Here is a 27,530-nt window from a genome sequence, read left to right on the forward strand (position 1 = left end):
CACTTATTACATCGTCATTTCATTCTACTAATAAAATGTTATTTGATTTCAATTCTTCCTTTCCGATGGATAACTTTTTTTTTTTATCAATGAGTGTATTTTTAAATCTGATTGATTTAAGTTTCAAATATAATATGGATTCCTAATATTTTTATGTGAAATTACTCGTAAGACTAAAAATAAAAGTAAATAAATAGAAAAGGATCGTGTTAGATATTATTTGTGCGTTAATTAATTAAGAATATAGAATTAATTCAATTTCAATTTTGTAAATCCGTAGTATTGTTTTAACGATTTCAAAATATTCAATTTCAGTTTAAAAAGTCGTCAGTTTCTTAGGGAAGAAGGAATAAAATCATGTGGAAAATTTTCAAAGACGAAGGAATTGACGTTACGTTTAGTTTCCATAGCAATCAAAGATGGCTTCTATAAATCATTCGTTTATTTGATCGCTTACGTTAGTTTGGATTTAAATTAGAAACTAATAAAATCAAATGGATGTGAAAATTATAGTAAGTATTTCACATTCAACGTTTTATCAGTCTTTGATGTTTATAGTAATAAGTTGATAGAAACGATTTGTATAGGAAAATAACTTGTCAAACATCATTTGTTTACATAATATAAAATACGTTACGTAATATTTTTTGCATTATACAATATATTATCTAAAAATGTAAAATACTGATTCTTAATAATAATGTATTTTGATTGTAATGAATGTGTGAAGTGAAAATTATTATAAAAAGAAAGAAACAATCATGAAGTTCATCTACAGTGGTGGACAAAAGTATTGGCGCGCACTGTATTTTTTGAATTTATAGTGAAATATAGTTAGAATAAAGTAATTATTTTCAAAATAAAAATCATATACACACAGTTAAGAATAATATAAAGTATTTTATAAAATTTTAAACTAAAATTACATAATGATATGTTCTAAAAAACTTAATGACTTTCCCTACTCATCAAAACAAAAGACAAAAGTATTGGCACAGTTGAAGGTAATGCTAAAAATATATTACGATTTATATTGTGTAGTGAATCCCTGGTTCTTAATAAAAGCTCTTAAGTCTTTCTGGCATTGAATACACTAGTTTTTTACATGATATCAGACAAAATTTTTTCCCATTATTCAAGAAATCTTTGAAATGATATAAGTTTAATAGCAAGGTTGAGGCCGAAGTTTTTAATGTGAAAACGTGTATGTTGGACGTTCGGTGTCGCTTTCCTGTAAGCCTAGAAGTTTGACAATGGCGTTTGGAAAGTCAGTGGAATCATGCTCAACATTCCAAAGGCCATTGCCAAACTTCTAGGCTTACAGGAAAGCAGCGCCAAATGTCCGACGTACACGTTTTCGCATTGAAAACTTCGGCCTCAACCTTGCTAATTTCTCTTATTTTCTCACTCTATCGTCAAGTTTATTCTATAAATAGGATTCAAATCTCGAGATTGTGGGAATGTTTCGGAGTGTGAGGTGTATGATAAAGTAATTGTTGATGGACAATATGAGTCAAATGTTTATGAGTGTTGTCCTGCTGAAAGTAAAAGCCATCATCCAAATTTAGTTTATTTGCACTTTGTTATAGATTTCTGTTGAGAATATTTATATGCGTCATTTTATCTATGTATCGTCTATGAATACAAGTTTTCCCACATCAGTCGCTGACATGCAACCTCAATCATCATACTAGGACTCCCATGTTTTACCGTGGCTTGAACATTTTTCTGTAGCAGCTCTGTGTTGGGTTTTCTCCAAAGTAAATTTTTTCCATTGTTACGAAGTAAAGTGAATTTACTTTTGTCAGAAAACAACACTTTAGACCAAAATGAATTATATTTATTTATGTGATCTTTTGCAAAAGCAAGCCTCTTCTTTCGATTCGTTTTACTTATATATGGCTTTCTTCTGGCTACTCTTGCCCTGTAATTAGCATGATGAATGATTTGGTGGACAGTTTCAGATGGACCACCTCGTTGAAATCTTCCTTTAGCATCATTGCAACTTCAGTTGAAGATATTTTTGGCTTCTTGACTGAACAGACTACATTTCTCTCTTCTCTGGGAGTAAGCTTCCATGGGTGACAGCATCTTGTTTATTTTCCAAGCTGCGAGTTCATTTAAAATGCTTAATTACATTTCTTATAGTAAACCTATTCTTCTTAACTATTTTCCCAATTTCTGATTATGATTTGTTAAGACTACACAAAAATAAGATGATTTTTCTTTCTTCTATTGTTGTTTCAGTATATCTCCTATTTATTTTGATGATAACAACAACTAGATTGAAATAACAATAATTTTCATACCTGATAAGGTTAAAAGAAACATTGTATTTCATATATCCACCATACTGGACATAAAAAATGACATGGATAAAAATAATTTGTTTAAATACTGTGCCAATACTTTTGTCCGTTCAAATCATGTTTGTAAATGTACTTTCTAAGTTTTCAAAGCCAAAAATATGTAAATAATAATTTTATTTAGTGTGAATAACATCTAACTATTACGTGAAAATTTCTCAGAGCTACAAGTTTTTTACTATTAAATTTATACAAGAAAATTTAAGAAGTGGCTGTGTGCCAATATTTTTGTCCATCACTGTAGCTGAATGAAATTGAAGAGTGTAATTAAAATATTAAAACACGTGAAAAACAAATATAATAGAATATCAAGAGGTCAAAAATATTTCAATCATTACATTTAAAAAAACATACTGATTTAAATATGGATTTATTATACAATTCATGTTGTATTGCATTTATGTAATGTATGAATTCATTAAATATTTTATATGCAGCTTTATAACTACATCAATAATCATGAATTAAAAATTTATTAATTTAAATAAATTGAAACCAAGTGGGCATACTATACTACATTTATTTGATTATATAACTATCTCATTAAAATTTTATATTGCATATTTTGAGTAGCCTATAATGCAAATTAATGTGTAATATGTCCTCTAGATTTTATTTGAATTAATGAATATTGAATTCATGATTATTAGTTTAGCTATAAGCAGGGAAGGGAAGAGGAGCTGAGAATGTTTCCCTGGGACCAGAGAAAACAGAGACCTGTAGTGATTCACACCCTTATAAAATTAATGTTACTTTTAGTAACAGAAGATAAAATCTTTAAAACTGCTTTTTATTAATAAAGAATCATTTTATATATTTCATTTGTTCAAAAAAAAGATGGCTAAAGGGACCTATGAAGAGGCATAAGGGACCCCTTTTGCCTCTTCATGGGTCCTATAAGCTCTCAATGGCCATGGTTATAAAGTTGCATGTGAAATATTTAATTAATTTATACATACAATACATGTATAAAAATGAATTTTTATTCAGTTTATTATTAATAATAAATAAATATCTAATCTTTTGCAGTAAGAAAGATTGGATTGCTTGAAAATTAAGATGAAATAATAATACTGATTTTTGATAATCAAAAATTATTTAATAAGAAATGTTTCAGGACTCAGTTTTTCTTATCTTTGACTTATATAAAATTCCAATGTAAAATAAGAACTTTGGCTGTGGAAAATTTAAAAATAAAATAAGACTGTTGTTATGGAATAATTTAAAAGTGGATGTTAAATATATATAATTTTATAGTTAATATTTTATTAACTATAAAATTTTGTCACTATTTTCTTTATGTAACTGTATTTAAAATTACATTAAATATACTTACATTTTATAGTTAAAACTTTGGTTATGTAAAGATTAAATGCTAATTGAAAGAAGGAAAAAGACAAAAAGAAGTTGAAAGATTAGTAACATATTCACAATCAGCTATTTTCAAGATTTAAACTTATATTTACAGTTTACAATTTTTTATTGTGCAGTTTAAAAAAAAGTGCAATAAAAAACTACAATAGATTTTCCTATCAGAAACTAAGAACAAAGGCAGGAAATACAATGGACTTGTTTGATGGGATAACATCACACTTGCAAAAACAATTGTTAGAAGTTACCAAATTCGGCCCTATGTATGCACCACCTTTCCCCATCAGATATTAGAGAATTTTATCCCAGATATGGGAACCACCACCTTCCATGTATAAAAGGATGACAATTTGTTATATAAAGCCATTAAATACTATCAAATTTTAGCTAAAGTACTGTACATAAGGAGATAGCAGGAGCAAATTCTAACCAAAATTTTTGGGCATGCTGAAAGTTATAATAAGTTATAAAAAGTATTAAAAATTTATGATAATAATTCAAATTATTATTATAAATTTTTGGCCCTTAACACTGGGGGCCCAGGGCTTAAGCCTTATTAATCTCTACGTAGATCCCTGTACACAATATATGTATGCTGACTGGGTACCGCAAGCTTTCGATACAATCTGGCCATGTTAAATGCTTTGAATGACATCATTCATGTGCACTTGTTTGCTGTGGCGAACCTCCACACGAGCAAGCAATTGAGTTTTTGCAAGCATTGCGCCAACTTAAAATGGCTAGCCGCTAGCTGCCAATGTAAAAGCAAACACAAATGATAAAAGACTTTACACGTTAGAATAAATTATTATTGGCATATTTGTTCTCATATAAAAAGTATATTGACAGTCAGAACAACTTTCTCTTAAGCATGCAGTCCATGCTAAGTATGTGGTTGTTTGTTGTGACGTAATGTCCGCAAGAAAACGTACAAACAAAAGAAAAGACGTACAAAAACTTTCTATATTACACAATCCTTTCTTTATTCACGATGAACAGGTTTGGTTTTAAGGAATTCCAACTGTTCTTGTAAACTTTACAAGATTCGAGGTGCGTCACATAGGGTTTCTTGTTGGGTTTTCATATAAGTCAGGAATATACTTTACACACGGAATGGTCGCCTAACAATCTTTTTAGCCCAATCATGTACATGAACCTTACTTAACTAATTCTTAAAACTACCTTAAAACTAACTTAACCTAAGGAAGTGAAAATAGAGGTAGGAAAGTGTGGAATGAGGAAGAATGGAAGTCTACGGCCACCCAGGATTTGTTCTCTCATCTATGCCGATATGCTCTTTGGGTAGGAGTTCTTTCGGAGGTTATTATTCCTGCCATCTTGATGATTCCTTTGCTGATTTCAAGATTTTGAGTATCAAATTTCCTTTCCAATTCAGTGCCTAGGTACGATTCTTTCTCCATACCAAACTATACAGTTTTCTGAGGTTCTTAAAGGCGTCTTCGGCCTTTTGCTAATATGAAATTCCTTTCTTTCTTAACAGTCTTTGTCCTCTTGACCTTCTGGTCATAATCTCCCTTCGACCTTCTTAACAATGCATCTAACCTCTTTAGTCTCCAGTCGAAAAGTGATCAACTCACCGGTCGTTTTTCACCTGGTCACCCTGTCTCCTATTGTTCTCTTCCTGTTTGTGGAATGGCTAATCCTATCCAAAGGCAATAACGGTCATCCTAGAAAGTTCCAGAAAAGGATAGAAGAAAGAAATAGAAGAAATCACGGAAATAGCATAGAATTATGACTATATACAAATATACATGTTTTTATATATATGGCCGACGGCCACAAGCAAGCCCAGAGAATTCACCCCTGGGAGATAGCTACCAACAACCACTTCAAGATTGGTTATAGAAGGAATTCCACTATATATGTAGTCTTTTTAGGAATGCAGAGCCTCTTGACAGGAAACTCCTCTCTGAGGATTTGTTCCAGTTGTGAGATGTATGATTTTAGTAATGGATTGTGTGACACAATAAAATCTGTATGAACAAAATTTTATTCAAAATAACAACTGAATCTTTATAAGCAACTAACACATAACCCAAGATATCAGCCGAGGAACATACTACCAACAAACACTCAAGAGCAATACAATAGAAATAAACAACTCTTAAAAACATGTACAAAATATTCTAAGTAAAACTAAAGGCTTAGTCTACTGTGAGGACAAGAAAACGGGACTAAATAATTAAAACTAATAATTAAATATTAATTCTAACATGAAAGTGGGTTTTGACTGATAGAGGGTAAAATTTAGGGATAGAAAGATAAGTGAAAAAGAAAAAAGGAGTACCTGAGTCTTTCATCAAGTCCTTTGCAAACAAAAAAAATGGGAGCACATGTTCTGGAACTTTTTCTTCTATCAAAAACCTGAATTGGGATGTCTTCTTCTCTTGAAAGAACCTCCAAAAATTCACAATGTACTATAATGTGTTCAATCTTCTTGGCTTCTCAGACTTCAATCTCTTACCATACAGTAGCCATCTTCCTGCTACACTGGACCAAGCAGCCTCTCTCTTCAGCTCCCATCTAAAAAGTGTCCCTCTGAGGTTCCTTCTGTCATTTTAAGCCAACCACAAAACCATTCAGACTGATTCTTATGTGGACAAAAAAAGCTCTTTTGTCCATGTAATTGGAGCTGATCCTCCATCAGCAAAGAAGGAAGACAGCTTTAAGATAGTAGGAGGAAACAAAAAAAAAAAATATGGGAAAAAAAAATTTAATGTTAGCAAATATAAATTATGGAATACTGCCACACAGTATCCCCAGGGAGTATCCCCATCAAGGATTGCAGATTTAACAAAGATTTGGAGTATATTGACATTACTGCATTCTCCCTCAAGTTGAGAATTAAAGAACATGCCACAACCATAACAAAAAGATGCCTACCAGTTTTTCTCACAAAAGTTGTTCGGGACTGCCCTGGTAACTTTTGTAAGAGAAAATGACATATATATTAATCTAGATGAGGACAGAATCTCTATGTGACATCATTAACTTGAAACACCTAGAGAGATTTGAGATTTACAAAGTTTCCATGAAGTCCAAAGGTATCAACTAAACGATTTTAAGATCATCTCAAATGCTGGAAATCTTTCTATAAATATCTTAGTGTCAGAAAACTTTACCCCTTCCACCATGTGTAGACATTTTTTCCACTGTAACCATCGTGATTTGTTCATCTATAGGTACACATTTGTATTTCTTTGCTTGTAAATGATGCATCTATAAGTTTTTAACACATGACATTTATAACCAACTGTTTTTGTATTCCTTTCTGTTTAGCTCAGTTGTTCCATTTTTGTTTGTAGGTTTGAAATTATTGAATAAACTCAATGATAACTGTTTAACATAATCAAAAACATTAGTTTTTTTCATAAAATTCTTGCTTTGCTTAAAGCTGGCTGTGTTAATTAAAGGCTTTACATTCTTTGAACTGATTTATTGGAGTTTTCCATGTAAAAAAGTTCAAAAGGCATTAAAGCTTTCTCATGTTGTTCAAAATTGTTCAAAATTTTAAAAATAACCACTAACCTCTGCTTTGTTGATAAAACAGAAGTTAGTGATTATTCTTAAATTCAAATTAGAGTTCAATTTAATGTTGCAATATGAAAAGTTGGTATGAATTTTGCATTGCAGTTAGAGATTAAAGTTATTTCTTCAAGAATAATTTTTATAGTCATTATTTACTTGTTTTTACATAATTATATAGCAATAATATTAAAGAGCAATTAAATTTTTATATTTGAATTTCTTTTTCATATAGATAATTCTTGAATTGAAACAGTTTTATAACAGTGTGCTTTACAACATTAAATATAATATTAGTTTTTGAACTAAGCATGCTTATTTTATATTGTAATGGTCTTTAAAACAAATGTACTAAAAATGAAAATAAAATTCACCAACCTTAAGTAGGCTTTGCACTATAGTGAGACTTCTGTTATGAACATTTTTGGTCTACTTCTAAGACTTTCTGGTAGTAGCAATTTTGAAAGAATCTACCTGAAGGTCTTAGAAGTAGAGTTACTGTACCTAACAGAATACATACAGTAACTCTAGCTAAGCACATATAAGCTTAATAAATAAGTGTAATTTATAGTTGCATTTAATTACTTGGTCCATGTAACATTATCCATAATTTTATCATTCTTCAATGAGAAAAAGGTTGGAAAACACTGTGTTAGACAATATTTATACATTTTCATCAAAATTCAAAATATTTTAGTTAACATTTTTGTGTTTGTGTTTTTTTAGCCTTATTGCTTATTTTTTGAGTTGTGTAGAAAGAGCGAAAGACAACTGAATAAAATATAAAAAATTTTCAATACTTTAAAATAATGAAATAATTTTCATTATGGATTTATTTGTTCTTATTACAAAATAGTATCAAATCATTCTTAAGAAAGTATAAATGTATATTTGGAATTGTTGTAGCAAAAAATAGTAAAAGTCAACTTCTTATCAAGATAATTACATTATTATATTATTACAAGACAAAAAGTTTTTTTGGAATTAATATTTAAATATAATGACAATTTGTCATTTTCATTAAGGAATTTCCATTAAAATCTAATATAAATATTCATTTGTAAAATAGCAAGGACTCAAATCACAATCCAAAAGAAAAGGAACAGAAAGAAAAGAATATATGTAGTTGTCAGATGTAAAATTGACTGAGATATTATTTGTTATGTAGACAACAGTAATATGTTAATAAATTTTCTAAAATCTTAAATTTCATTTTTTTATATTAAAATATATATTAATATAAAAAATGAGATAGGAATATGATTAGAATTGAAGCTAATGACATTTGCAATCTTTTAGAGCTTTGATTACGGCAAAAAAATAAACATGTAGAAAGCATTCTGAAAAGTTTACTGGATTAATTAAAAACACTGATGAGATGATTGAAATTGAGTAAAAAGCATTAATAAAATAATTAAACTGTATATTAAATAAAATGCATATGGAGGTATTTAATGTAAAAATTATTCGATTATAATATATATTTTTTATTTTCTGCATTTTATTTTTATTTATTATTATAATTTACATATTCTACAAGTTTAATTGAAGTAGAAAAATATTTATTGAGTTTTTAAATTTGGAATACATATAGCTGTTAAGATTAATCTGCAATAAATTTTTATCTGCCGTAAGATGACAAATAAAAATAGTGTATAATTTCTTTTATTTTTACATAATTAAAACTATTTACAAATATCTTATTAAATCTAATTTAAAATTAAAATTGTAACTCAATAAATCATTATTGATTTTTTTTAATAACTATTAGTGCTAATGTTTTCATATGTTTCTAAATAATAATTTAGAAAAATATGAATCTATAGTAATAATTAATAATTTGTTCATAAATGACTAAGATCCATTTTGAATTTTCAGCGTTACGCATTAGAAAAATTGATGTTTTAATATGATTTGTGCTTTTGATTTTCTTTATAGACAATTTTGAAAAGCTTATTTTAATAATTTTTAGTTTATAATTTTATTTTTTAGAGTCATCCTAGTATTAGAGTAAAAGGAACAGAAAATGAATTTGATCCTGTTGATTGTAATGATATTCAATGTTCTATCAAATCTTTTCATATGCATTGCCCTTTCTGTGTTAAAACAGAATCGTATCAAGATTCACGCATTCTGAAAGCTCATTATCATGTTAAACATGTTGATAAGGGAATAGAATTTGGTGGTAATATAATCTTTTCTGTTTTTATTTTTTAAATTTTCTTAAATTGATGTTCTTACTTTAGTCTCATTTTATTATTTAAAATTGTTTTGTAGGACTAAAGATTCTTCGTTGCTGTGAAAGATGTGATATTGTTGGAGCAATTAAGGAGGAAAAAAAATTTAAAGGTGCGCATTGGCATTGTTTTATATGTAAAAATGGATTTAATCGGAGAGATGAAGCCATAAAACATTATAAAACTCATTTTCGTCACCCTTGTACTACTCTGCAGATACATGTTCCACAGGTAAAATTTAGAAATTATTATTCATTTACATTTTCATATTTATTAGAATGGCTACTTGTTGGTTAAATATAAGTATGTGTTTAGAGCTACACATATTTAACAAAGATCTTTCCAAATAAGCTTTAAAATATATACAGTATACTCCTGATTATCTGGATTAATCACTGGTAATGAAGGCAAGAATAATGTTGAAATACAGATAATTCACAAGTCTGTTTTAATGAAAGCTAATTGATTTTTCTTCTATTTAGTTTTTAATTTCATATTAAATTTAACATAATTGTTTATATTTATTATGAATAAAATATGTTTGATAGTGATAATTAATTAATTAATGATCTTTAGATATGATCAAAGTTGAATAAAACATAAACATAGACAAAAACATAAGACATAAACAGAATTTTTCAAACAATTTTACAACTTATTTTATGAAAAAAGAAAAAAAATACAATAGACACATAAGTAAAGCCACATTGTTCAAAAATCAATTGCACTTGTATTTGTTAGGCCATTTAATTTATGCATAGGTGTAGCTAGGGCAGGACGGTAGGCCTGTACCTAAAAAAAAAAAAAAGATTGCACTAGCTAAAAATCTTACTATGATTTATTCTATAAATCTAAACTCATATGTTGCGACATCGCATATTCAATATAGCGTTCAAGTTGCTCGAGTGCGAAGATATTACAATTCAACATTGTTTTATAAAAGAGTTAAAAAGGGTGACATCACAATATCCGCACCGGGTGTCACCCATGCTAGCTACGCCACTGAATTTATGCCTTGATGATCTGGAAATTGTTCTGATGCTCAACATACCATTTTAAATAGCAACAGTTAACAATTAATATTTTTTTATTTTAATTATAATATTTATATTCTTGACATAAATTTTTTATTGAGATGTAAGCATGCATGAATAATCTGCAGTCCAAATAATCCACACATGAATAATTGAGAGTATACTGTACATAAAAAAGATCTTCTTTAATCACTTTTTGAAACTGGTCATGTTTTAATATATTCTTAGAAACATTATATCAATGAGAATTCTGACTTTTTTAAACTAATATTTAATACTATCTAAATTAAGGAATAGAAAATTGTCAAAATTTTTTATAATGCAGATATGTATTGAAATTCATTGAAAATATATTTGAAAGATATATAAAATACAGAAGAAACTAAAACATCTTCCTTTCTGTCCTGCCCAATCAGCAGGAACTAAAACAGTCTCCCTTCACAGAGATGACATTTTATTAGAGGCTACACCTCTAATAAAAGATTTTTAATTGAAATTATGTATGTATTTGGCTTATAATCAGTGAATTTTTTAAAAACTGTTTTACATAATATTGCAGAGGTGTAGCCTCTAATAAAAAGTTGTCTTTGCGAAGGAAGACTGTTTTAGTACCTGATGATTGGACAGGACGGAAAGGAAGATGTTCTAGTTTCTTTTGTATTTTATATATTGTAAATATACTATCTGCCTTTTTAATTGAAATATTTGAAAGATATTCATTTTCTATTTACCTGATAAGAATTAATTTGTTTATAAATTTGCTTTGAATTATTAAAATAATATGAAGTTATTGTTTTATTTTAAGATAATGTAATTATCAGTAATAATATTTTTCATTTAATTGTAATGAGTGTGTTAACATCATGAAATTTTCTTTTTTAAATATAAGACTGATTATAACTAGAAACAATTCATTAATAAATAATATCGTTCAAAAGTATAAATCTGATTTATACATCAGAGTTGATAATTAGGATTTATGTAGGATTTACATATGGAGTGCAGTTTTTTTTTATCAAGGAAAATAAAATCAACCATTCAATTACTATGTGAACAAACTATTCATTGATTTGAATTAAAATTTTCATGTTTTTTAATAAAGTATGTTCTATTTAACTTAAAGGAAGTAAATAAAGCAATGGCATTAGAAGATAAAAAAGGATTTAAAAGAGATGAAACAAAATCTGCTGCAATTCATATAGTTTCTGAGGCAGTAATTACCAGTACAACACCTTTTCTAACATCAGGAGCAGGAGGTAAATAAACATCACAAAATTTTAAATGTTTTATCTTTTAAAATATAATAAACTTATTAAGATGAATCATAAGTATTTACATACCTTATTTGGATTTAATTTTAATTTAATAATTTGAACAAAAATATATACAAAAATAATTCAATGAATATATCAGATATTAAAATATGTTAACATTTGATTTTTGTTTATATTTGTAAATAATAATACTTCAGAGTTATTAAAAGATAATTAACATGACATTTGAAGTATTTTAAGAGACTTACTAAATGTACTGTACTTCAGCATTAGGTTGATATTGCCTTTGATAGTTTATCAAATATTTTGAATCCAAATGTACTGAAAGTTAGTTTTGAATTGCTGTCTTGTTTGCTGTTGTGTTACAAATATATTGAAATGAAAATATCTATAACCGTATGCTAAGTTTCAATTTTGATAAGTGTTACCATTGCAATTATCAAAATAATATGATTTTAATAAGAACAATTATAAAAATTAAAGACTAAATACAAAAAGCATTTTGAAGTCTTCTACATATCCATTCAAAACTGTTTAGGCTTTTTTCTATTTACACATATGCAAATTGTTTAAAAGTTCTGACTTCAAATCCTTGTAACATTTTTTTTTACAAAAATTGAAAGACCCAGGATGAAATGTATTAGAACAATTATAAAAAGTCTACAACAGGTGAAGAAATGTAGCAAAGAAGAGCATATAGAGTAAGGTCAGCTTTGTTAATCACATGTGTATTTACAACCGTCAGAATATTGATTCTGATGGTTGTGAATACAATGCAGAAGACTTCAAAAATTTTTTGTATTTAGAATTCCATTAAATCAGTAGTTTGTCAAAGGTGTTTAAGTCACAAATTGGCATATTTGTACTACAAACAGCGTGTTTGTAGTACAAATATGTAGTTTGTTATGTAGATAAGGAAGGTGCCTGAAAATAGCACAGCAATGATATGAGATTATGATCTGTAATCTATACTTTGCTTTTATTCCATTTCTTTAATCTCAATATATAACTGGTCAAAATACCTTAATTTTCTAGGAATTATCACATCCACAGATGCTGTTATTATTAGCAATTCAATAACTTTATTTTACCCAGATACATTTCAGAAATTACAATATTTTTCTCTTCTGGCTTTTCTTCCATTGTCTTCATAAACAAGGCAAAAACACTTATAAAAGTAGTTAAATGGTTGGAACATTGAAAATTGGAAGTGTATTGGAAAAGGGTTGGTGCCTTGTTTAGCTAGGATGGAAGAAAACCCACTGAGGAGGAAAATATTGTGATTTCTGAAATACATCTGGATAAAGTAAAGTTGTTAATTGGCTAGTAATTATGGTATCTGTGGATGTGATAATTCCTAGAAAATTAAGTTGTTTTGACTGGTTATATTTAATTTGCAAAGGAATTTAGTCCAGGACTAAAGTCCATTGGCAAGTAGAATATCTCAAAACTGTGTCATTGTGACTTCAGTACCTTTTGGCAAATCACTGATTCAATTTTGTGATTGAGTTTTCAGTTTTTATAATTGTTCTAATACATTTTGTCCTAGATCTTTTAATTTTTATTTATTTTAATTGTTAAATTGAATTTTATTTGATTGACACAATTACTTTTTATATACAAATAATATCTGACTAGTTGTAAATATAATCTAATCCAAAGAAAGCTAATACAAAATACAAATGAATGGGAACATTTACTTCTTGTTTGTAAATTTTTTATTCTTCACCTATAATATGTTTTTTAATTACATCTAATATAATTAATTAGTTAACTGGTATATTAATTTTAAATTTAATTTTCATTTAACTCCTATTTGTTCAATTTGTATTTTTCAATCCATTTAATAAATGTATTAAATATATATTGAAATATGAAAAGTTGATATGATTTTTAATTTGCTGTGAATAGATTTACCCAATAAAGTATTAATTGTTAAAAGTCACCAAAAACCAATTTTTAAATTATTTATTTATTTATTTTTTTAAAATTTTCAACTAGTTACATTTATAATCATTTGAAAAAATCACATTTATATATATATATATATATATATATATAACCATTTTATTTGTATAGATGATACCTTACCTACATTGGATATCTTGTCTACTTCATTGGGGGCTCTGGTTTGAATTCAGGTTGAGAACTTCAGAAATTTCTTGTGGGCTCATGAAGCAAAATGGATATGCCAGGCCCTGGCTAAACCCACAATGAACATAGATAAAAAAACTGTCATAGTGTTTCAAAGCACATTGTGCAAAAAAAGGACATTTTTAGAGGATAAATTTAATAAATTTTCTTTTTTAAAAATTATTTTTATTAAAGACCAGTTTAAAAACTAAAAGGTTTTAAAAGTTACATGCATTTTTTATTGTTTGTTAAGTTAATACAGATGGAAACTTAAGAACAAAATCATAAAAATTGTCAAATAATTTTATGTAAAGTTCATTTACCATTAATTTTGGATATATTGTGGTATTGAGCATAGAATGGTTGTCAAAGATATTGTTCATAGAAAGTCAATAAAAAGTTCAAAAATTTTGAATTAGCATATTCATTCTATGTCTACAAAATATTGATATAACATTGAAATACCAATATTACATACATTCTAGATTCCTTATTTGTGGTCATGATTCCCAAGGTTGGGTCATGGCTTTGTGTTTTCTGGGGTTGCTGCAATTATTTTTAGTTAAAATAATTTTTGTAGGAAATTTCACCAAGAAGGTAAGGTTTTTTTTTACTCTTTTTACCCCATAGGCACTGTGAGAGCTTTTTTTCTATACCCATCATGAGTTTGGCCTGGTAATAAAAGATAGACCCATTTATGAAAGATTTTAGAAGAGTTACTTGCCTGGATTCGATTTCGGGTCTCCAGAAAGATAGACTGATGCCTTAACTGCCTTGGCCACCCAGCTGCCACCACAAGGTTTTCAATACTTACTTATGTATGGCTAAACTGCAATATTTTACTAGTGGTTTCATTAGTGGTAATCATATCCAAATAGCATCATGTTTGCTTTTTGAATTTTGTTTCATTTGTCTGTACAAATCTCTAAAACAAAAGTGGGTTGGCAATTCTTTTTCATATCAAACCAAAGGCAAAAATAGACTGAATACCAAGAATAACAATAGCTTGGTTTTAACAAACACTCAGTTGTAAATTTTGAAGCTGATTGCCCTATGCAAGCCTATCCATTGCATTAAATATTACATTCGAATTATATTCTGAAAAATCTGTTTTTAATGTGTTTTCTTTACTCTATTGAAAATGCCTTTTTTGTGCAAATATAGCAGGGAGTTTTGCAGGTCATTTGGCTATTATAAAAGAGGGTTTCATCCTAAAAAGATAGGAAATACTACATCTAAAATGAAATAATAATTAATTAAATAAATATGAATAAAATTATAAAGTAAACGATGATTATTACAAAAAATGAGATAGGGTTTACTGAAAAATATTGATGTTTAATATCAAAAATATAATAATATTGATATTCGTATATACATTATATATGAGATAGGCACACAACAATTTAGACAACTAAATCTCAATGGCAGACTTTTTCATTAAACATATGTGGTAATTTTTGAAAGAACAACCTCTGCTAAGACTAATAAGTTTTATCTTATGTAGTATGTTTATACCAGGAGACAAAGAAGTGTTTTGAATTGATCTTTGTCTCCCAATTAAAACAGACTACGTAAGATGAAACTTAGGTTATTAGTGGAGGTTATTCTTTGGAAAATTTCTGCACATGTTACGTGAGATAGGGTTTACCAAAAAATATTAATATTAGTAATAATGTTTCTCAGTAGACCCTATCATTTTTGTAATAATCATCATTTACTTTATAATTTTATTCATATTCGTTTAATTAATTATTATTTTATTTTAGTAGATGTAGTACGTTCAATTATGATTTCAATTTCTAAATATTTATGAAAGTGTTAAATTTGTATTAATATTAAGGTTTATATTTAATATCTGTTCTTGATTATAAAATTAAATTTAAATTGTTTTGTGATGTAAAATATTTTAAATTTGATTTATATTAAGAAAGAATTAACATTAAAAAATGTGAAACTAATTAAATAGGAATAAAAAACATGTTTTTTAAAAAAATAAACATTAGCAATGTGAATTTTAAAACTATGCAATGACAAATTTTGAAAACTTTTTGATTAATTGATTGTTCAAATTCTTCAAAGATAACTGAAATGTTTTCAAAGATCAATTTCTTTTTATCTCACAAAATGAAAAATGTTAGAGTGAAAATAATAATTTAAATGGAATAATCTATTTCAGTATATTTAATTACATGATAATTTATTAGTTTCAGCAGTTATTCTAAAAAACAATGAAGATACCAAAGAGATTTTTCAAGATAAAGAAGATCAAGGTACATCTATTACCACAACATCAGAAAATGTATCTACTGATAATCAAGCAGCTATTGTGATAATTCAAGAAGATCAGTTAGCTGGATCATCTGGTTCAAATACATCTATTAGTCAACCTATAAATACCATTGAAGTAAGAAAATTATTCATAATTTAAGTGTAATAAATATGCTAATGTATTTATGCTTTGTGCAAATTTTGATATAAATTAGGACCAAGAAATGGAAAGTAAGTGGCAGCTTGGAAAATTAGTTACTCATTTACAAGATCAACTAGATCAGTTAAGAGCTGACAAAGACAAGATGGAAAAGTCTTTAAAATCTGAAGTCGAACAGTTGAAAGCTCAAGTATATTGATTTTGTTTTCTTTATTAATAAATGATTAATGAATGAATTAGTAATATATTATTTATAAATATATATAGGTACAAAAACAAACAACTGAACTTGATTTTCTCAGAAAGAAAAAAGAAGAAATACAAGTTAATATTCTATCAAATTCAAGATTACAACAAATGATATCTAACTTACAGAAGCAACATACTGAAATGTTACATCAGCATATACAGCAAGTGAAACAAGAAATTTATCAGTCTGCTTTAAAAGAATTTCAGGTAGCTTAATTATTTAGAAAGTCATTTGATTATTAAATAAAATTAATTGCTGCAATAAAAAATTTTTTCAATGCAATATCAAGCAATGTGTTTCTTATTTTTTATGATTGTTTATATTTTGCTATATACTTTGTTAAGATTATCATTATTGTTTCAGTTTCAATTATAAATATTTCTGTTATTGAAATAATAACTTTAACAATAAATGCTAAGCATTTACTGTTGAAGTAATAGTTGTTGCATTAGCTGTTATTGAAATAATAATTGCTTAACATTTAGGACACTGTAATAATATATACAGTGCCCCAAAATTCATAATACATGGAAAATTTAACTTATTAAATATATTGTCTCTCTCTACATGTTGATCACTTTTGTCTAAACACACATTTGTATCACTCCCACTCAAGCTGAGCATGTATTAAAATATTAGATGTTATTGACCTAATTGAACTTTGAATATGTTCCTTTAGGTAATCCATGTTTTGAATCTTTTCTTGGTACACCAGTTTTCAAGTGCTCTGCAGGTAAAAATTGAGAGGGTTAAGATCTGGGGATCTCAGACGCCATTTCAAAGAACGACAATGACAAATCCATAAACCTGGAAACTGATGATGCAATTTTTTTATAGATTTATACTTATACAGATACTGTAGACAAATTTAAAATAGCATATAAACTCTTGGATAAAAGTATAAAACTGATAATGTGGCTTTCATATTTTGAGAGAAAATAATCAAGAAATATCAAAAAATTTCCATTTGCTATAATTTTTATAATGAAGTATAGTTATCAAACACCGCTTCTTTACTGTAAATGACAAGGAGAAACTGTTTTAACTTTTGTAGTTCTGTAAAGGAAACTTGGACTTAAACTAAATACCAATTTTTTTTTTTTGTTTTAATGCACTTGCAAATCTAATATGCACCGAATTTTTGAGATGTCAAAACCTGAAAAAATGTTAGCTTTTGAATGTGATAGTTGCTCTACATTACCAGACATGCAGCCGTAGAAAGTAAATGTATTCAAACAGCAATAAATGCATTTCTGAAAAATATTTTATTGTTTCATTTGTAGTGACTTTATGATGATCGCATTTCCAAATATATTCATTTATGACTCCATTAACAGGTATGGGATCTGAAGACTAACAAAATCAATATTCCCATACAATCAATGTTTTAACAGTGAGATTTTATGTCAGTATGCACAAGCATGATGGTTACCAGATAGGTAATATCACACTGATATATCTACTGTATATACATGTTCTTCAGCATAGCAGCTAGCTTTCTGCATAAACTTACCTTTAATGAGACCTGTCTGCTGGACATCATTCACTCAGCTTGCTATAGTTCAAAAGACCACCGAACCATTCCAAAACCAAATTAAAATTAAATTAAAACTGGAGTAGTGAGAGCCTATACCAACAATGAAATACATGCAAAATGCCAACTGGAGTGAATTCAAACAAGGCTGCATTACGTCAACTTTGTACCTGATTCTAATGTACATCAATATAAGCTATACACTTAAATTATATTAAATTTGAATGTGTAGCTTATCTTAAAATATTATAGCCTTAAGCTAATTTAATTATGTACTAGTAATGTTAAACTGAGATCATAATAAATTTTCATATATCTTTTGCTTTGGTCTTTAGAATTATTCCATTTTAATTATAAAATAAAATTATTCAAAAATCATACTTATTTATAATTATAATTTTTGAATAAGCAAAATAACACCAGATTTTTTTAAAATTATATTTAAAAATCTGGCAATATTTGGCTTTTTTTTTTTTTGTATTACGATTTGGACTTTGATTTCTGTAAATTTGTACTTTTATCATTTAAATATATTTTTTATTCTAAATAATTCTTTTAACAATATTCTTGATTGTATTCTGTAATAAATTTTAATATGGATAATTTTTTTTATATAGGGCATTTCATCTTCAAGCAGTACTCGAAATATTTCCAACTCTACCTTACCATCTAATGATCAAACAGTTCTTGCATTGTTTCTAGATAATACAACAGGAATTGTATCACAAACACTTCCTGTTTCACTATCATCAACTTCACAGACTCCAACATTATCTCAGTCTCCTGTTACAGATAATCAAGTTATGCCTATTTCTATTCCATTATCTTTGCAGTCAACATATTTATCGGATAACTTAACTATGTCAAGTTTAACTACAACACAGTCTAATTCCAGTAGTCAGTCATGTCTCACTTCAACAAATTCTTCAATTTTAGATAATAATGACTGTCCAGTTGTGGTTAATAGTTCAGCTAATGTTCGATCATCAAAACAGAATAATAACTCACCATTATATAATCCTAGTCTTCCCACTGTTCAACAGTTAATATGTGGCATTGCAATCAATAATGGAAAAACTGAACAAGCTTCTAGTGATAAGCTTTTAATAGCTATACCTTCTAATTTATTATCAACTCCAGTATCCTCAAGTACAAGCAGACAGAATACAAACATTTCTGCAAATCAGAATACACTCGCATCTATTGATTCAGCAATGATACCAACAGAAACAAATGGTTCAACTCCAAATTCATTTGTCACATGCAACAGTTCATTTACAACTTGTCCAATGACATTTTGTTCGGAAGCAACCAATTTCAATAATACATCTTACATCATTACTGAAGGCAATAAATCATGTGCATTACAGATGCCAGCAAGTGGAAACCTTTCGTACTCTGAACTTATTTCTTCTCAAAATACCGAAAAGAGAAAAATGAGTTCATGTAGTGGAATGGGCGTAGATAAAAGAAGAAAATAAATAGGTATAAATTTAATATAAAATTTATTTATTAGTGTTGATGGTATAAGAAATTATAGAATATCTTCCATAAAATATTTTCCATTGCATTTAGACTAGCTTTCTTCTAACACTTTTATGAATATTGTAGATTTGTGATTTTATAGTAAAATGCAAATTGTTATTAGTGATTCACATTTTGAGTCATCATAATTTTTGAAAAACAACAAAAAAAATCACTTTACACATTTAGGATTTTCAAAATCTTTATGTATTTCGATTTGTAAGGAATCTTAAACTTTCCAACATAGCCTTGTGTGTATTGATGTTTCATTATTTAAAACAACTTTTATTACTATTCAGTGAAAACATCATTCTCTTTACTCTGCAAATTATATTTATATAAATGTTCAATGCTCAAATTAACTCTTATTTGTGAAGGAAAAATTTCCATTATAATATGAAATTTTGATAATATCACTAGTTTTAGAATTAATAAATATTCCAAAGTTTTGTACTGCTGTACAGGATATTTTTTATGAAATATTATGTTTATAATTTTATTGATCTTAAGAGATATTTTATGAAAAACAAGAAAAATAGCATAATAAAAGATTAAATGTTTATCCTAATATTTTTAAAATTTCATAATATATATTTTAAGAAACGGTAATGGTTAATATTTATATTAATGGTAAGCATCTCATGATGTAACAACTCTTCATTATATTTTAAAAAAAACATTTTCTGTGCTTTGATCAAGGGAACATAATATTTATTCATTTTGATAGATTTATTTTGAAAAAAATTAATTTTAATACATTATATATTAAATATAAGCAAATAATTTTTGTGGAAAGTAGTAGTCGCATCTTTCTTTATAAATATTAATATTTAATGTTATATACATTATAATTATATTTATATAATGGTCAGTTGAAAATCGAATTGTGCTTATTTTTATCCTATATTTTTTTTAATGAAATCTATACTGCATTAACAAACTGTAAGGGTCAGTATGTATTTAAAATATATATTGTAAATACTAATTGCCAATTATATTTGGCATTAAGAAATAGTAATAGTTTTTTTAATGATAACAAAACTTGCTAAAAAGTTATACTCTGGTTTTCATACAAAAAATTTATTTTAGTTGAAACATTTTTATGCATTTTTACATCGTTTAAACTGTGTACAAAAACTAGAGGAAAAAAATCAGTGATTTGATTATTTTCTAAGAGAAATGATTAACAGATCATGTAAAGGAATAATGTCTTTTTTCTTTGTCTGCTTATCATGTGATCATTTGTAGAATTTCGATTAATCTTGTGTTCTTTCCAATAGAAAAGTATATTTTCAATCAATTTATATTTTAACAGAATATTCTAAAATTCATGTCTGTCGTATGGATTAACTTATGGATGTTGTTGCATCAACATATTTAATCCTTAAGTATATTAATTCTTGAATAGAATCTAGAATTTATTTTAAAAATCTGTTTACTGAATGACCAAAGCTGTAAAGTTACAAACTGTCACTCGGAGGGATTAAAGTTCTGTAGCCAAGTCAGGTCCTAATTTTTCATGGCCGGTTTAACCTGGATATATATTGGGTTGTCTTTCTCACCAGTAAGCTGTCCATGGTTGAAACCATGATAGACATTAGAAAAAACTCTCAGAACAATGAGAATGAAAAAACAATTTTGTTTTTCATCAACAGAAAATTTTAAAAATTTGAATATAATTTGTGAGATAAATGTAATTCTTGAAAAAACCAGATAAGTTAAATTATGAGTTAAATAGAAGTTAAGGGAGATCAAACTAAAAATTTACTTGAGAAGTTTGATTTGGCAACTTAGAAGTCATTGGAATTGACTAACTTTATCATCACTGATTTACTTATTCAGAGTTTCAAATGTTTTTTCTTGAAACTGTAGTAAATAAATTGTTTGAGATTTTAAGTATTTCTTGTGACCCATAAGATTTTAAAAGTAGCTTACAGAGAATCACACCTAAATGCAAAATATCCAGCAAAGAAACGCCCAAATTCAGTATTCAAATGTTTTCGGCCACTCCTTTGTCGGCCCTCTTCAGGAAATGTAAAACAAAATAACTGTTCGCTATATAGAATATAGCCGCGTTCTAATTTTCAAACGTTTCGAATCAGTTCGAACAATGGTTGACATATCGTATACAACATATATATATATATTTTTTTTTTGCTGGAAATTTTTGCGTTTAGATATGATTCTCTGCATGTATGGTTCCAGTTTACTTGTACTGTTGTTGTTTTTGTTTGAAAAATAGCATAAAATAAAAATAATTTATTTAATACAACAAATTTTTAAATGAATTTATATGATGATGGATGTTAATAGGATGCCTCTTTGCATTTGAGAATTTGATTAATAGTGAATTCATTCAAAAATGTAATTACATAAAGAAAGTACAAATTTGTTATTTTGATTTTAAAATGTTTAAAATGCTAATTTGATATAATATTGCCAATTTTTATTAAATTTTCCATTCATTACACTATTTATTAAATATAACCCTGAAAATACTAATTTATGTTCCCATCTAGAATTAACAATTTGTTATTACAGTAGAACCCTGATTATCCAAGGTGACGTGGACCAATGCTACCTCAGATAAAATGGATGGCCTTGGGCCATTTTGGAATAAAAATTTTGAATGTAAAAGATTTGTATGATATATTACTTTTAAGCCTCTGTTTTAGTGAATATAATCATATGTAAGAATAACATTTTTTACATCATTAAACAGTTAATATACGTACAATTTTTTTTTAACAATAAAAATGCATATTGTAGTTATATTTTAATATGAATGATTTGTCTCATACTGATGTTAAATGATAACAGATAACAAAAACAAATCATTTCCAATTACATTTAGTATTTTAAGCTTTCTTTTATGAATTACAGTATTAAAAGTATTATATTCACTTAAAGGTTTGCCTCAAATAATGAGAGTTCTACTGTATTATTATTATTATAATATATTTCAAACAGCTGTAAACTAATTTTGATTTCTATTTATTAAAATTCAGTTGTTTTTTTAACATCATTTACGTCAGTAAATACCTCAAGTTTGCATCAGATTATTGAATTATATGGTAATTATCTTGTAGTAAGCTTCCAGAATTAAAATTTGTGTTAGTTTTAAACAAAAAATTCAGTCTATTTTGAAAATTTCCTAACTCTACCAACTAAAAGAGTGATGTAACAGAATGAATAGAAAGAATTGTGATCTATTAGCGCAAATGGACATCAATGTTAATTTTAATAGACTTTTTACATCTGGTTTAAGGATAATTTTACTTTTTTACACGAATTTGTCTTATGTTATGCAAAGATAACTTTAAAAAATTTAAATTTTAAATAGAGAATGATATATAATGAAATTTGTGTTAACGATATAAAATATTGCCATTACATTAATTTGTAATGATTCAATGATGTGAAAAATTTTAAATAATGACTTTTATTATTATTATTATAATTGCAAATATCCTTAAGTCAGTTTATAAAGAAATAAATGATGCAGTTTTCTTGATGCACTATAGAAATTATTATTTTATGCAAAATTAAATGTCAAAAAAGTTAATGTATCTGTTAGTAAGATTTGAAATTCTTATTAAAAATTGTTATAGATAACTGAACTGCCAAGGCGATAAAGGCATCATTCTATTGCTCTGGGGACCTGGGTTCAAATTTGGGTCAGAATCTCAGAAATTTCATGTTAGTTTGAGCTGGATAGGTCCGTCAGTCACTGCCTGGCATCCGCATTATGGATTCGTCCAAGTTTATGATGAACAAGAAACAAGATATCTAAGTGCTAGCAGACTCAAAAACTTTATAAATATTGCTAATAACCATAATTTTTAGTAAGGTATAAGTTTATTAAGTTTGACTAGTAAGAATTTAGAAGTTATTATTGGAATCTCTATTTGATTCTTTTAGGAAAAATAATGCTCCTTATGCAGAAATATTTTATTTATTCAATAATCAAATTGCATAATTTTTATTTAAAGTTTAACAACTCATATTTTTAAGTAATTAATATTTTTAAAGTACATTTATAAAATTATTTTGTAAAATATTCTTTTATTTATTTATTTGTAATATAACTTTAGGATGTTATATTTCAAAATGTAACAGACATGAATTGTTAATGCCAATTATTCTAAGGCAGAATAAGAAGACAATGAGCATTGTTACCTGTCCTGTTCAGTTTTATTTGAACGATATTAACAATTAACAAATGTTCATTCGATTGTTAACATTTATTGCTGCATTTTTTGACCAGTGGTCCGCAGTCCATCACGATGCGGGGTTTTAGGGGTCTGCGACACGAGAACCACTGATTTATTGTCATAGTTTCGCTGTCAAATTATTTGAAAATTCTCATAAAGATCAATAATCTTTTTAATATTAAACTTTTAAGAAGGAAAACATTTGTAATATTTTTTATTTCCTGATAAGTATTTCAATAATTTCAGTTATAACAATTTATGTATTATGAAAAAAATAAATCAAAATTTAGCAAAATGTAAAAAAAACATAAAATGTTCTATTTCTGAAATAATTAAATCTACAAAACTGCCAAAAATATAGTAAAAATTGTATTAAATAGTAAAATATTAGAGAGACGATTCGATAAGCAAATTGTTTTTCTATTTAATTAACATTTTAAAATGTGATAGTCATATATATATATATATTGTATATGAATGTGCATTGTGGAAATTTTATAGATTGTATTATGTAAATGTGAATGTTGACAAGATTTGTTCCAATTGGATAACAAATGACCTATACTGCCACTTGTTCATAATATCTGTAGAGAATTTTGGGGAAAAAAATTTGTCAAAACGATTTTTTTAATTTTATAAATTATTTTTAAAGAGAATAAAATGTATTATTAAGTTTTTTTCAATATCTTAAGTAAAGTTATTCGGTATTTATTTATTAAATTTAATTCTCAGTTTTTTCACATTTTATGAGCGTCTGTTTTTTTATTATTATCTTTATTATGTAATTTATTAGCTGTGATATATTTTCTGGTTTTAAGGATGGAACTAATTGTTGGTCCAGTGTTGAAAACTATACTTTGATTATTTAAGCAGTTTTTAAACAATTGAGATTTTTAAGCAAATGTGAATTTTTAATTATTTTATATATATATAATAAAAATTTATAAATTGTAAATTATTTCCTCAATAAATTATTAAAAGAGAAAGTAGATTTCTTGATCTCTTCCGTCTTCATTTACATTTGCAAAAATTTAAAATATTAACCAGTCTTTTGAATATACAAAGAAAATTCTATATTAATATCTTACACAGAATATTTTTGGTATGAGGAAAAATGCCACCCGAAGCCATGGCCTAATAAACTCTTTTAAAAATGTTTTGAATAGTTATCATAAAAATGAAAACGTTTGAGGCAACAAAGACACAAGAAGTAAATTGTAAAGGTGCAATGTTATAAGTTTTTATTTCCATTATTAATTGTGTGTACCATGGGACAGCACTAGTATTTTTCACTATTGGACATTGAGTATCTAAATCTGGACCTTCAGTAAAGTTAGACATTTTAAAGTAAAGTATATTTTTAAATGAGAAATTCATGTTTTCTCGGTCTTGATAGCACAAGATGGAGAAAATATTAATTTATGCACATTCTAAATATTCCTGTCTAAAAACAATAACATGAAAGAATTGAAATGTGCAGACAAGTAAATGATTATAAATTATAAAGTAAAATGATTTTTTCATATATTTTCACAAGATACACTGCATAAAAGCTGTAAAGAAATTTTATTAACTTACATTCCACAATCGCTATATTCTTTTCAGTTGAATGCAAGACAAATTAATTTTTAATCATAAATATATAGATTTATGATGTTTAAATTCTTTTACATCACCAAAAAAAAAAAAAAAAGCAGAAATACTATTTTAACATTGGATGTTTAAAAATGTATGTTCATATACTTGTGTTCAAAAAATAAACATAATCATTAACTCGGTCTATATGTCAGGAACTACTGATCAGAATAGCATGAAATTTAACATATAAGCAAATTATATAAATTAGGAAACCCAGTATTTTCCATTTTCTGTCTAATGCAAAAAAAACGGCACTGAAGACTAAAAGCACCAGGGTATACCGCATCCCACTATAGGATGATAGGTTCAACAGAACACTAACATATATTGGTTCCATATACAGATCATTGCAAGCCAGGTTACAAGATCACAAGTACGATGTGGCAAAAGGAAACATTAAATTAATATGGCTCTGGCCTATTATGCCACCAATCCGGGGATTTTACCATTGGGACAATGTTACCCTAATATGCAGGGTATTTGACCAACAACACATAAGAACATTGGAAGCAGTAGAAATCTAGAGCCAACAGGAGTGGGGCATGCATCAACACAGATTACATTCCTGTACCAAATGCATGAAAGTATTATTTAGACTCCTAAAAAAATATACATTGTATATGATATGTCACAACCATATCATATACAATGTATGATATCATGTTGTTTGATCTGATTTGAAACTTTTGAAAATTAGAATGCTGCTATTTTGTTTTACATTTCCTGAAGAAGGTCTATAAAGTAGTGGCCAAAAATATTCAAATATTGAATTTAGGTGTTTCTTTGCTGGAAATTTTGCATTCAGGTGTGATTCTCTCCATATATAGTTCCAGCTTAATTGTACAGTTGTTTTGGTACTTTCTGTTAACACCGTGGACGCCATTCAGTTTTCAATCCAGTTTTAGAAAAAGACGATGTTTAATTTTACATGTTTATACACATGTATATACACATTTTTATACAGGTTTATAAACGTGTATTAAACTTATTCCTTGTAATATTAAACATGTGTGAATTACAAAATAAAATATCGATTTTGCTAAAAATAGTAGTAAAAATGACTGGCACCCAGTTAACGGAAAGTACTGGTGGTGATCCTCTTCGATTTTTCCCAACTCATCTTTCTTCACCCGGATGCGACATTCTTACTGGATTAGGCACTTTTCACCTGGACTCTACACCTTTTCTGTCTCTTACCCAGATGTGACCATGGACTTGTCTCCCAAACGTGCACTCAGTCGACTGCAACAGATTTGACTCCCAATTGTGAACCACCTGGCTGTGACATGTTTATTCACCAGACATGACATTTGGGCGACCTTTCTTCCCAAACAGCTGTTATGAGGATTGAGCTTTCAGTTAGGCTAGGTCAGGTCCTTCACTCCTCTCATGACACTGTTTGGGAAGAAAGACGGATCATTCTATTTCTGTCTGTAAGGTAATAATGTTGACCTTACTTAATAAATGAACTTCTCATTTTCTCACTGTCTTTGAGTTTTGTAGGAACATTTGGGAGGGAGATTCTCCTCTCCCTCCCCAACTTTACCAGGAAGAGGATGAAGTGGCCATTTATCATACAAGTGAATATTTCCCAAAATTTCCAATGGTAAGAACTCTTTCGTTCTTTTTTTACACATCATAACTTATTCTCATATCGTAATTTACTGCTTTTCTGTTTTTAGACATGCACGAAAAATGTACTTGGATCACAAACACCAGTGGCATGTGGTAACATTTGATGATAGGGAAGCTGTGCCAGCCCTGGATAGAATCATTGGAAGCATTATTCAATATTTTGGTGTATAGCATCCACGAAGCTAAACCATGTGAGGTTGGTGCTCTTCTATATTTTAGAAAATATAAGGGAAGCAGTTCTTCCACAGTTTCCATGGATGGCAAGCCACTGCTAAATAGGGGCCAGTTACCCTTAAAAAGACCTCCCCCTAGGCAGCTCGCCCAAGTGTTGTGTTGCTGTAAA

General features: G+C 27.6%; 1 protein-coding gene across 2 annotated transcripts; it reads left to right on the top strand.

Annotated features, from left to right (window-relative positions):
- Positions 1-352: 352 nt before the first annotated feature.
- LOC136980305 (serine-rich adhesin for platelets-like) lies at positions 353-24,589 on the top strand. Of its 2 annotated transcripts, none has more exons than XM_067276395.1 (9): positions 353-512; positions 9,276-9,468; positions 9,561-9,751; positions 11,678-11,810; positions 16,169-16,368; positions 16,448-16,582; positions 16,660-16,848; positions 18,794-19,661; positions 23,312-24,589. In XM_067276395.1, exons 1-8 carry the CDS (start codon positions 495-497, stop codon positions 19,655-19,657), a joined length of 1,923 nt encoding a protein of 640 aa, XP_067132496.1. In that variant the 5' UTR covers positions 353-494; the 3' UTR covers positions 19,658-19,661; positions 23,312-24,589. The 2 variants fall into 2 exon arrangements, with proteins under 2 accessions (XP_067132496.1, XP_067132497.1); XM_067276396.1 differs by having other exon boundaries at positions 23,795-24,584.
- Positions 24,590-27,530: the final 2,941 nt, after the last annotated feature.

This window comes from Centruroides vittatus, unplaced genomic scaffold (assembly GCF_030686945.1).
Source record: "Centruroides vittatus isolate TY-2023 unplaced genomic scaffold, ASM3068694v2 contig_689, whole genome shotgun sequence".
Taxonomy (NCBI): domain Eukaryota; kingdom Metazoa; phylum Arthropoda; class Arachnida; order Scorpiones; family Buthidae; genus Centruroides; species Centruroides vittatus.